General features: G+C 40.3%; 1 protein-coding gene across 1 annotated transcript; it reads left to right on the top strand.

Annotated features, from left to right (window-relative positions):
* Nucleotides 1–540: 540 nt before the first annotated feature.
* On the top strand, nucleotides 541–12,875 carry LOC119534817 (lysozyme-like protein 1). The gene is made up of 4 exons (XM_037837376.1): nucleotides 541–679; nucleotides 1,155–1,313; nucleotides 11,894–11,972; nucleotides 12,806–12,875. Exons 1-4 carry the CDS (start codon nucleotides 541–543, stop codon nucleotides 12,873–12,875), a joined length of 447 nt encoding a protein of 148 aa, XP_037693304.1.
* The last annotated feature ends 404 nt before the right edge of the window (nucleotides 12,876–13,279 follow it).

The following is a 13,279-nucleotide window of genomic DNA, read 5'->3' as shown; positions in this document are numbered from 1 at the left end:
TCACTTTTCGATAAACCCCCAAACAATAAGTCTTAAAAGTTGTTCATACAGGTCCACATACATATCATTTCTGCTGTAATCGGGGTGTATATCTCTGCACATATACAGGGAATGCAGGAATGCATAACTCTTTTCACTCTATTTTTTTTCTATCCATAGGAAGAGTTTAACTGGAATCCTAGAAATATATCAAGATTTCTGTGGTTTCCATCTGGATATGAATAAATAAAGGTAAATTTCTTTGCTTTCCTGACCCCAGGAAGAGAACATTTACTTAAAAGGAGCCACTTGGAGAACTACTAAGGAAAGAGCTTGCAATTGCCTTCCTTCCCTGTACTGCATCCTCTGTACTTTGTGTTTTCCCTGATGATGGTTCTGAATGATTAAAAGTTGCAAGAAGCATCTGGGCAGGGCCAACCACAACCTCAGCTGCCAGGTTCTGAGGTCCCTGGGGGCAAGGGACTTAATCTTGGGACAAACCAGATGGGCTGAGAGGGTCTCCTGCTCTTTGACAGACTCTGCTTCGATCAGACCTCGGGGATGAAGGCGGTCAGCATCCTGGCCCTGCTTGGCTGCTTGGTCACAGCCATTGAGTCCAAAGTCTACACTCGCTGTAAACTGGCAAAAATATTTTCAAGGGCCGGCCTGGACAATTACTGGGGTTATAGCCTTGGAAACTGTAAGATTTCTTCCTATCTGCTCTCTTTCTACCCTAATCTCTACCCTGAGACATCAGATGCCCGTCCACTTCCCCTCCTATTGTCCCTGCCCCGGCATGGAAGGCTGCAAGGTTGTCACATGCTATCCCAGCTGACTTCTCTGTGCTGCCTCACCTTCCTCTCCCCACCCATTCTGTCCTTGCTCCTGGAATCCTGTACTAGTGACACCAGTGAGGGAAGGGGATACGGTGCTACCGCAGTTGGCACTGTGGGGTTAGGCAGAGACCACTAATCTGGGCAGCCTCAGGGGTGCCCTGCATGCCTCTAGGTCCCTCAGCCTCCTCCAGGGCCCCAGGGGTACCCCAAAGCCCTGCCCTCTCCATGGTTTGTTAGGAGGTGACAATTAGATAATGTGTATAAAGGACATTTCCCAGGGATCAGGGTTAAAGAAAGCAAGCATTTCTTCTGCTGGCATTTCTGGCTTTTCCCCTCCAGGGATCTGCATGGCATACTATGAGAGTAAGTACAACACCTCAGCTCAGAATGTGCTGGCGGACGGAAGCATTGACTATGGCATTTTTCAGATAAACAGCTTCACATGGTGCAGAAGCAAGAAGCTGCAGGAGAAGAGCCATTGTCATGTAGCCTGCTCAGGTACTGTTTGATCTTCCAAAATTATCATCCTCAGAAAGAAAGTCAGAAAAGCTGATAATGGACTATCCACCCATTTTCTGCTTTAGCTAAAATTTGGAGCTCCAATTTGCAAGAAGGTCTGTAAACTATTCAACAATTCCCCAAGATGTCACTCGGGTCCTGGTGCCTATTTATCCAGAGACGACTTATCCTTCTGGGATGGTGTTTAATAAACCCTCAATGAAAGCAAGGGGTGGACAAATGACTGCCCAGAACTTTCATGTATAGAGACATTTGATATCTTCAATAAGAAGGAGAAAGCTGTTTGCCAAAAGCTTTCCATAGACAATTCTCTCAAAGGATGCAGTTTATGCTTCTTTGGGCAGAATGAGTCAAATGGATGTACTTTACATAGTATTCCTTGGACAACAGAAATTAAGCTAGAATCCACTTCTGCATCATGTGCTTCAATCATTCAAATGCTATCTACATCCACAAAATATTGAGGAAAACAAAATACAGCAGACTTGTTACTAGACCCATAATGCACTCACATGACTTGTTCAATGAGTAACCAGGTGTGGGTTAAGTGCTGAGGTCTTCAGAGGGAAGAGATATTATTAAAATTATGGAAAGAGTTTTAAACAACACAGTGGTATTTGACCTGTTCCTTGGAGGATCCCCAATATTTGGATATTCAGAGATAGAGAAGAGTCACTCCAGGGAAAGGGAATAGCCGAAGCAAAGAGATGGGTGTGGGGGGAAGGTGTGGGATGTGTAGAGGGAGCAGCGAGGGGTCTGTTTTATCTGGAAAAGGGGGATGCGAGAAGGAACAATAGGAAATATAGACTAAGGTGAAGACCACTTAAGTGCCACGGCAACTGTTCAGGCAAGAGACGGAAAGATTGTAACAGGTGTTTCAGTTTGCCAAAGCTGTCGGAATGCAATATACCTGAAATAGGTTGGATTTTACAATGGGGATCTATTAGCTTACAAATTCACAGTTCTAAGGCCATGAAAATGTCCCAATTAAGGCATCAACAGGACGATATCTTCTCTGAAGAAAGGCCAATGGCATCCGAGGTTCCTCTGTCAACAGGGAAGGCGCATGGCCGGCGTCTGCTGATCCTTCTTTCCAGGGTTTCGTTGCTTTCAAGTTCTGGATCTTTTGGTTTCTGTGGGTCCTTGCTTACTTCTCCTGGGGCTTTTCCCTCAAAGCTCTCTGGGTGTTTCCCTCTCTGAGTTCTCTGGACTTTTTCTGTCTTTTATCTTCATAAAGGACTCCAGTAAAGGATTCAGACCCACTTTGAATTGGGTGGGTCACGTATCAATTGAAACAACCTATTCAAAAGGTTCCACCTGCAAAAGGTCTGTGCCCACAAGAATGGATTAAAAGAACATGGCCTTTTCTGGGGTTCATAATAGTTTCAAAACAGCACATGGGGTCATGGGTTGGGGTGTGGAGAAAAGGGAACCAATGGCAGAGATACTGAAAAGGCAAAATGGACTGAGCTCAATAAATGATTGTCTTGTGTGCTTCCCTTGAAAATGTAAGCTCCATGAAGGCATGTCTGCTTTGTTCACTGATGTATCTTCAATGCCTAGAAAGATACCTGGCACATAGCAGGTGTTCAATAAATATTAGTTGAATAAATGAATGGAGGGATCAAGGAGTAAGAGTGAAGTCAGAGAGTCATAAAATACTCTATTGCAAATTTTGAAGGAGGAATAAATACTGTGTTTTAATTTTTCTTGGGCACATACAAGACAAGCAGTAAATACGTTGTGAATATATGAAAGACTGAAACAATGTTAATTTATGTACTAACTCTTCCCTGACCCTACATTAATACAGGATGCTAACTATACCTCCTAGGGCTGACCAGCCAATTGTTGATCAGCCCTTAATGTAGAGCCTTCTTTTGCTGGGTCAAAATCTGCCTCCTTATAGCTTTCTTCCATTAATTCTAGTTTTTCCTTCTCATTTTATTGAAAACAAATTTGACCTATGTTATGTATAGATATTTATTAAATGTTTGAAAATGAGTAATAGGTATTTCTCATCTCCAGTTTCTTCTCCTGTGGACTAAAACATTCAGTTTCTTCACCTTCTTTACAGGTTAGGGCTTTTGGTCAATCTCATTAGCATTCTCTAAGGGCTTTCAAATAGTCTTCCAGTCAAATAAGGCAGATTAGACATGTGCATTTACCTCCCATGGCTGGCAGAGTAATACTCCTCCCCACAATGACCACATCCCAATCCCTGGAAGCTGCGGATGTTACCTTACATGGCAAAAGAGACTTTGCAATTATGATTACAGGTACTGAACTTGAGATGGGAAAATTATCCTAGGTGGGCCCATCACATGAGTCTTCAAAAGCGGAGATTCTTTCCCTGCTGTGGTCAGAAAAAGATCTGACAACAGAAGAAAAAGGAGGAAAGAATCTAAGTGTGAGAGGGACTCAGCCCATCACTGCTGGCTTGGAAGATGGAAGAGGCCACCAGCCAAAGAATGCAGCTGGCCGACAGAAGCTGGGAGAGGCCTCAGCTGACATCCCACAAGCAAGTGGCATATCAGTCCTATAACTGCAAAGAGCTAAATTCTGCTAAATCCCAAATAAGCAAGGAAACATCCTCTACAACCTCCAGAGAGGAATACAGCCCTGCCAACACCCTGATTTTAGCCCAGTGAGACCCATATCAGACTTCTGACCCACAGATATGAAAGAGAATGTATTTGTGTTGTTTAAACCACTGTTTGTTGAATTTGTTACAGCAGCAGTAGAAAACTAATTCACCTCTCCTCCATCTTGTTATACTACTACAATAACAATAAAGGGATTTAAGAATAAATAAGATAAAGAGGCATAAATCTACAAAGACAAGGTATATGGGACAGGAAACAATACCAAAAAAAATAATAATAATAATAATTAGAAACTAGAAAGCAGGAGGACAAGTGGTGACTAATTTAGCAGATTAGAGGAATCTGAATCCTGAGCCAGTAGCAGGAAAAGGCAACCACAGAACGTCAAAAAGACTCAGAAATCAGCTGCATGAGGTTGTTATGGAAATTTGAGTGAAGGCAAGCTGAAAACAGGAGGAGCAATTGAAAGTCTGGTTAGAAAGCAATTAGATCATCAGATTCCCTTCCTAGCTCCAATCTACTGTTGACTGCACCTCACAAACCCTGACAAAATGTACTAGAACATTCTCCAATGAACTGAGTAAAATAGAAATTCTCTCAACTGAGGGACCTCAATAACCTTGGAGGGTGAAAATCCAGACTAAGAACATGGGAGAATAAGCTGAAGTTTATGTGCTTCCAGCCACTTTTTTCCGCTCAGATCCTACAATGTTGGCAGCCAGGCTACATTCTCAAGATGAGAAGATTCTGTTCTGGGGAATTGTGCCAGTTGAAAAGAAAAGAAATAAAAATTCTGAATGGGAACTCCCAGTGAGCAAGACCAGCTAGAACTCCCTACAGTAAGACGTGCAGTTAAAAATCTCCAGCTATGTGCATGGAGTTTCCAATCAGCTTTTCAGTGTCCCCCTCTTAAATAGCCACAGACAACCAAGGATCACCAGATTCAAAGGAACATCACTGACATGAAAGAATGAGGCCAAGAGAACAAATACATTAAAGTAACTTGTTGGAACCAGAGACTATGCAGGGAAATGAAAACTTCAAAAAGAAAACAACTGTCATTAATATCTTCAGATAAAAGAATTGGGTGCACATTTTTAAAAAAGAAACATTCAGAGAGCAAAATAAGGAGCTCCTGGAAATTAAAACCATAATAGCAGAAATGAAAAAAAAATTTAATTAGTTGGAAGATAAAATTGAGAAAATGTCTCAAAAAGCATAATAAAAAATAATAGATGGAAAATAGGAGAAACAAAGATAAGAAAATGAAAAGATCTGAATAATGCAAGTCCTAGCAAGAGAGAATAAAAATAATAGAGAGGATGAAACATTCAAAAAACATTTCCATAACTGAAGAGCATGTGCTTCCAATTTGTAACATCCATCCCATGACAAATTGCAATGGATTAACAGACTCACACTAATTCACATACTTATGAAATTTCCAGGATGCCAGAAAGAAACAGAATATACGACTGACCTCCAAAAGAGAAAAATCATGTTCTGTACAAAAGATTCAGTATCAAAGTGACATCAGACTTCTCAATAACATGCTGGAAGTTAGAAGAAAATGGAGAATATCTTCAAAATTCCTAGAAAAAACTGCTTCCAAACTAAAATTCTATACCAAGCAAACTGTCAATAAATTGTGAGTGCAGAGTGAATACATTTTTAGATAAGTAAGTTGTTAAAAAACGTTTATGTCTTGTATCAGAAAGACTTGTGGCTGGAAAACATAGCAAACCAAAACTGGATAATTTGAGGAGAATTTTAATAAAGGGTCTACTTATAACAGTGTGGTCAGATATTAGGGAAACCACAAGAATAGTGACATGAGGGCTTAGAAACAGCAGGTGAATACCACTGCTTGTCTCAGAGGTGACTGGAGAGAGAGCCAAGACCAGCACCTAGAGACAGAGATTCTATATGAAGAGGGCCACCTTACAGGAGCTGTAACCTCGTTACAAGAGACACAGCTTGTCCTTAGTGGCCTCACAGAAAAAGAACTTGGGGGATATATATCCCCAACTCACTCTCCTCCCTCCCCCTATCTCCTGTTTGTGTTTGCCGTTATTCAAGCCTACCGGAAGTCAGAAGACAAGAGAATCCATTCATGCCATCTGTATGGGTTCTCCTCTTAGCGCTAAGAGCATGGTGCAGAAGGGTTGAGAATGGACATGTAGGGGCAAAAAGATGTTACCCAGCATGTTCTCATGCACCCTTTCTCAGGAAACTACTGGAGAAGATGCTCCACCCAAAGAGGAAGTAAACCGAGAAAGAGGAAGGCATGGGATCCAGGGAATGAGAGATTCAGCAAAGGAGAGAGGCTCATGATGATGGGGAAGGAAGACCCCAAGAAGCCTTTTTATTATTGCATTCTAATTTAATTCCATTGATTCTGGAGAATGCAGTCTGTATGATTTCAAACTTTAAAAAATTTTTTAACTTGTTTTATGGCTCAGTGTATGTTCTACTATGCTGAGTGTGGGTTTGGAAAAATACATGTATTCTGCTGGTATTGGTTGGATATTCCATACATGACTATTATATCCTGACTTATTGTCTTACTTCTATCAAATACTGAGAAAGAAGTGTTAAAATCTCCAACTATAATTATAGACTTCCCTATTTCTCTTTTAAGTTTTGTCCATTTTTAAAGTTGTGATATTAGATGCATACACATTTAGGATTGTTATATTGTCTTGATGAACTGACCCTTTTATCATTATGACATGTCCCTCCTTAACTCTGGTAATATTTCTTATCCCAAAATCTACTTTGTCTGAGGAAATATAGCCACTCTAGCTTCCTTTTGATAAGTGTTTACATGGCATATATATATTTTTTCCATTCTTTTACTTTCAGCCTAATCATGTCTTTATGTTCAAAGTGAATTTCTTACAGACAGCATGTAGTTAGGTCTTGCTTATACAATCAGTCTGAAAAACTCTGCTTTTTAATAGGAGCATTTAGACAAGGGATTAACAAACTTTTTCTTAAAAGGCCAGATAGTAAATATTTTAGGCTGTACAGGCTGTTGCAGTTACTCAACTCTGCCACTGTAGTGTGAAAGCAGTCATAGAAAATATGTAAATGAATGCGTCTGGCTGTGTTCCAAAAAAACTTTATTAATAAAAATGTGAGGCTGGCTTGTGGGCCATAGTTTGCTGAACTTTGGTTTAGACCATTTATATTTACTGTATAAATCAGGCAGTGCAGGATTATAATCCTTGAAAGATAGAAAGCACTGCCTGTTTTCCAATGTCTGAAAATAATTTTTTCATATATTTTGTTCAGTTTTCTAATTGTCTACAGTGGGGGAGGGGCAAATCTGTTACTTCATCATGGCCATGTCTTGACTTTAAATGCAGTTTACTAATACGATATTGTTTGATTTAATTCCAACTAAGAAAGTATGTGCAAATGTACATTTGCAAGATTATCTTTGATTCTAGAAAATTAAGATGTTGAGTGGCTCATGGTTATATATGAGGGAACATTCATATCTTTTTTCTTATCATAAAGAAATTGGGATTTTAGGGACACCTATAAAATAGAAAACAGGAGGTTGGTTTCATATATAAGGAGATGATTACTGACTCTTATCTAGTCTAGCCCATTTATATTAATCTCTATTTCTCTTCAGCCTAGTATCTGAGTTGGCCTTTATCACTTTGGAGAGGGGAAAGAGATGCAAAACTGTGGGCACTGTAGCTGTATTTTAGTCGAATGGTGGAGGGATGCTGGGGGACGAAAGAGAGAGATTATGAAGTAGAACTCACCTAACTGAAAATTAGTAGTTCTTTATATGTAGATTGTTGCGGATTTCTGTTGTTGGATGTGGGAGAATAAACTATTCAATTGAATAATGCTTTGCTGTTCAACATAGCCCTTTCTTTATTCATGTTTGGCTGGACAGAATTGTCTATTTAAAGTTAATTGGGCAGAAACAGTCATTGGCACGAATCCTTAGCTAGATCCGTCTTGGCTCATTTCTGCCCCTCTGCTGCCACTCTGTGGCTGTTTTGTCTTAACAGTTCAGAGCTGCAAATGTCTCCATTTTCTAGCGCCCACCTTTGTTAACATATTTTTGCTATGCAATTCCAGAAATCATATCCAATTAGCACTTTCAAAATGTCTCCATTGTGCGACAAAATGCTCTGACAAAGCAGAGGCTTTAGAAAACTTCACATGGTCTCCACTTCCTGGACTCACATCACTAGTCCTCCCACGTGGTGTTAGATGAGTTAAGGCCTCTTACTCACACACCCCCTTTCCAGCCTAGCAGATTGCCTCACCCCAAATACAAGCCTTGCTCTTTGTGCACACGCCTAGGGTATGCTCCTGTCCTGCAATAACAGAACAGCACGTGCCTCTTCATGCCCTGTGTGTGATCTGTGTTCCTCCCACCGCTTAAGACCCCACTGGACCCACTTCTCCTAGGAAACATACCCTGACCCCTTCCAAACACAAACCCATAGTATCTCAACACATATGAAACACTTATGTGCCCAAAATTGTTTCTAAGTAATTTAAACATAGATACCAAATGCTTACATCTGGGTAACCTCATCCGTAAGTAATTAGTTGAAAAATTCATAAAGACATTTTTATTATCAACTTCATTAGCCTAGAGTCATCAATAAGCTGGAATCTTTCCTTAAGAGGTTTCTGTTGAAGGAAGCCACAGAATATAATATAAATTAAGCCCTGTGTTTGAAGGCAGGTCAGCCATTTCCTGGGTGCAGGACCTCAATTTATAGAGATAATACTGGTGCCCACCAAATGGATGTTCTAAGGACTAACCGAGATAATGCACGAAGAATCTTAACGTGGTCTGACATGAGCTAAATTTTCTATACACGTTAGCTAATAATAATATTCATTATTAATCTAAATACTTACAGCTTTAGAAACAAGGCAAAAGACTTTTGTAAACCAACTCAACTGTAGTTTTTTACTGTAGAGCTGTAAACTAAATGCTCATGAATTTGCATATGTTGTCTCAATTTGTCATCATATATATCTTTTGTTAATTTTCTCCTGATTATCAAAACTTTGTTTTAAATAAGTAATCACATTTAGAATGAATTTGCTTAGGTGAAATCCATCACTCCCTCTATCTTCTAAATTAAGGCTAACTGAGAGAGCAATGTAATTAGCAACTAAACCAGCATACTCAAGAAAAAATTCCATTTTTCACTGAGTTTACCAAAAACTTAGTACTGCAGTGCTGTTCTGGTTTGCTAATGCTGCCTTTTCGCAAAACACCAGAAAGGGATCGGCTTCTATAAAGGGGTTTTATTTGATTACAAAGTTATAGTCTTAAGGCCATAAAGTGTCCAAGGTAAGGCATCAGCAATCGGGTACCTTTACTGGAGGATGGCCGATGGCATCCAGAAAACCTCTGTTAGCTGGAAAGACACGTGGCTGGCATCTGCTTGCTCCCAGGTTATGGTTCAAAATGGCATTCTCCAAAATATTGCTCTTGGGGCATTTTGTCCTCTCTTAGCTGCAGCTCCTCTTCAAAATGTCACTCTCAGTTGCTCTCAGCTCTCGGTGTGTTCTTCTAAGTGTCCCTTGTGGCTGTAGCAAGCTTGCTGCTTCTGTCTGAGCTTATATACTGCTCTACTAAACCAATCAAGGCCCATGCTGAATGGGAGGGACCACACCTCCATGGAAATTATCCAATCAGAGTTATCACCTACAGATGGGGGGGTTGCATCTCCATGGAAACAATCAAAGAATTACAATCTAATCAACACTAATAGTCAGCCCACGCAAGATTGCATCAAAGATACTGGTGTTTTGGGGGACATAATACATCCAAACTGTCACAAATGCTTTATTAAAATGCAACATTTTAGACTAACATTATCTTTGTTTTTTCTGAAAATGAAAATAATGCACTTCTATTGCAGAAATTTTAGAAAACTTAGTATTGCAATGCTGTTCTGGTTTGCTAATGCTGCCTTTTCACAAAACACCAGAAAGGGATCAGCTTTTATAAATGGGTTTTATTTGGTTATAAAGTTATAATTTTAAGGCCATAAAGTGTCCAAGATAAGTGAAGAACTAAAATTACTGGTAATCCCACAATTAGGAGCTAATCCTGCTTAAAATTTTGGTGAATTTATGAATCTTTTTATTTCTAGACCAGTGCTACCCAATAGGACTTTTTGCAATGATGTGAATATGCCAAATCTATGCTATCCAGTACAGAAACAATCGGCCACACATGGTCATAGAGCATTTGGAATGGAGCTAGACTGAGGCACTGAAGTTTAAGTTCTATTTAATGTTAATTAATTTAAATTCAGATAGACACATGTGGCTAATAGCTCTCGACAGATACTTTAACAAAATCAGGAACCTAACATTAATTGGGATTGTGTTCTGATATTATCAAGCATCCTTTGATATCATAATTTAAATGGCTCCCTATTTCATTACATAGATGTATTATCATTAATTTGAACATGCCCTAATGATTAGGCAATTAGATTTTTCCCATATTAATGTCTTATAAATAAAGCTACAGTAAACTATTTTGCAAATATTTCTCTGTCAAGAGTTATGAGTGTCTCCTTAGGCTTGACTGGGAAAGAGAAATTTCTAGGTGAAAGGATATGAACAACTTTAAAGCTCATTATATAGGCTGTTGAATTGTTCTCCTGAAAAGCTGAATACTTTTTGCTCCTGCCAGTAAGTATTCAAGGGTGCTTGTCTCATTGCTGCCTTGTCAACATTGAACATTACGCAATTTAAAAAAAAAATCTTTGTTTAGTTGATAATTAAAAATGATATCAAGGTGTTTGGACATCTGTGTCTGTGATTGGCGGTTGTGGTAGTCATGGAGATGGACCACTCAGCTTCAAGGGAAGACATGTCTCGGCTGCAGGAGAGGGTTGAGCAGATCCACCTGGCCTCTCCTTCAGGATCTGCCTCGGCTGCAGGGACCAGCCCACCTCAGGTTCCACTCTTCCTGGTGCAGCCCACACCTGGGACGTGAGGGAAGCAGAGGTGTGGAGCTGTGGAGACCTGCCACTGTGGCCTGACTTGGGCAACTCTGAGGGGCAACATGCAAAACTCCAGAGCTTTGGCCAGGATGGCTGAGGCTTCGTTGCACCTGCCTCCCACGTGGATGTCTCTGTCTGCTTCATCCTGCTTCCTCTCCATTTTTTTTTTTTCACAGGGGTGGATCCCTAATAAACACCTTACACCCCAATCCCTTCTCAGCATCTGTTTCTGGAGAATGCCACCTGCAACAGAAGTGATTGTGGGCTTTTCTATATATTTGCCTTTTTCCATCACATTTATGTTGAGAAGGATTTTGAGGCCACTTCCAGGCAAGCAGGAAAGAATGCTGACATTCACTGATAAAGTTTCCACCCAGTGATTTGTTAAGTTTGAGGCAACAGGAAAAGTTATAAAGACAAAGATTAATGTGTTTGACATAAAACTTAAAATTTTCTTCCTGCAAAATATACTTTGGACAATGATTTCTAAGGACACAAACTGGAAATACATTTTCAAAATTACAATAGACAAAAATGTGGTCTGTACCTATAAAGAGATCTTACATGTTAAATTACCACAGGTAGAGAAAACAATGTACAATCCTGTGTGATTTGTGTATTTCTTTAGGACATAATGCCAACAATGAGAACATTCACACATTGTACCTTCTCTAAACACATTTCCAAATGCCACAGGATTGGGCTATTCCTCTGAAACTTCACTGAGTCCAAAGTATGGATGTTTTTTAAACATAAAACTTCATTTATTTGTGAAGAAGCTCAACAAACATGAGAATATGGCTCTGAAGGAAAAGTCAGTCCTTCTAATCCTCCTGCTCCAAAAACAGTGAGGACAGTGAAGGACACCTGATTCAGAGCCACCCTCCAACAACAAAGTCTCAGCTACCCTTATGCCTGCTCTTTTTTTTTACAGCCTTGATCACCGATGACCTCACTGATGCAATTATCTGTGCCAAGAAAATTGTTAAAGAAACGGAAGGGATGGACTATTGGTAAGAGTCTTTCCTTGGGAGACTTTGGCCGACATGGGCAAAACCCAGAGTGTATCAATTCTTCATGGCTACAATGGACATTGACAAACTTACTTCCATGAGTGGGCCAATGATTTTAATGTGACCTTGTCTATACCCTTCTCCATCAGTGTGTGGGTGTACAGTGAACATAGTAGAAAGGACTAGTATGGGTGAAAGGATGGGATTGAGTTGTAGTAATTTGCAATTGCTTTCCAAGTGAAGGTGTTCTAAGCAATGGAGAAGGAGGTATTTTCCAGTGGGAATTGGAAAGACTCAGTGAAGTCAATATACCAGAGGAGAAAAGCTTGGGTCTGCTCCTCTAAATTCAGATAAGACTTTGGGGGCTACAGCTACATTTTGTGAGGAAAACAAGAGAACAAGCAGCAGTCAGGGAGAGTGACCATTTCCGCTTGACGATAACTCTGCAGAACATTTCTCCAGGGTTGTGCAAGGGACGTTGCTTAGCTAGTACTCACTCTCATCCTGGTTGCCATGCTCCCAACGATCATTGCTAATCGGGCCATCCACTTGGGTAACCCAAATTTTCAGAGATGTGGTTATTTAACTAACTTACCCAAACTTACAAAAGTTGTTTACTTGTTGCTGAGGCTAACAATGATTAGGAGAAAACTGGGAGGAGAAAAAAGTCCAGTAAGGCAAAAGGTAGGGTCTTTGGCTCTCAGAAGGAAATAACATGAAACCCTGGGCACTGGTGGTTATTTTGGGTAGTTATCTACGATGTATGAACCTGAGAATATTTTAATTGTCATGGCTGCTTCTTTCTGCTCTTCTTCCTTCCCTCTTCTTCTTAGGCAAGGCTGGAAGAAACACTGTGAGGGCAAAGAACTGTCTGAGTGGAAAAAGGGATGTGAGGTTTCATGAACAGAAGTGGACCAAGGATGCTTCACAACGACTCCCCAGGATTTGTAAAGAATTTCAAAATGCTCATGTGACTTTGCCCCTCCTCCTCCGCTAATAATCCTTCTCAAGATGGAGAGGGAAAACTAAGCTATGTTTTTAAGGAAATAAATATTTCTATTTAAGCATCTTCACCTTACCCTGGCTCAGTCTCAATCATGTCCTGATTAAGACTTGAGAAGTCACCTCCAAAACTGCAAAGCCTGGAGCAGAAACCTTCCCTCCTCCCAGTGAGGAGTTTGGCTCCTGTGGTCCTGAAATGGCTGGCCATTTGGAAATGAAACTCCAAGTCTAGGAGAGCACTGGGCAAATGACCTGACTCGGACCATGGGCAGTAGTCACCAACCCTTGTGCTAGAGCAGTAGGCT

This window comes from Choloepus didactylus, chromosome 5, assembly GCF_015220235.1.
Source record: "Choloepus didactylus isolate mChoDid1 chromosome 5, mChoDid1.pri, whole genome shotgun sequence".
In the NCBI taxonomy this organism is placed as follows: Eukaryota; Metazoa; Chordata; class Mammalia; order Pilosa; family Megalonychidae; genus Choloepus; species Choloepus didactylus.
Note: the sequence above shows the minus strand (reverse complement) of the source record. Positions and strands in the feature narration are given on the sequence as shown.

What these genes read in the sequence shown, in the direction of transcription:
- LOC119534817 (XM_037837376.1), top strand. Translation starts at nt 541, where the DNA reads ATGAAGGCGGTCAGCATCCTGGCCCTGCTTGGCTGCTTGGTCACAGCC. An exon ending in TTGTCATGTAGCCTGCTCAG is followed by an intron (nt 1,314 to 11,893) that starts GTACTGTTTGAT and finishes TTTTTTTTACAG; the next exon opens with CCTTGATCACCGATGACCTC. An exon ending in ACGGAAGGGATGGACTATTG is followed by an intron (nt 11,973 to 12,805) that starts GTAAGAGTCTTT and finishes TCTTCTTCTTAG; the next exon opens with GCAAGGCTGGAAGAAACACT.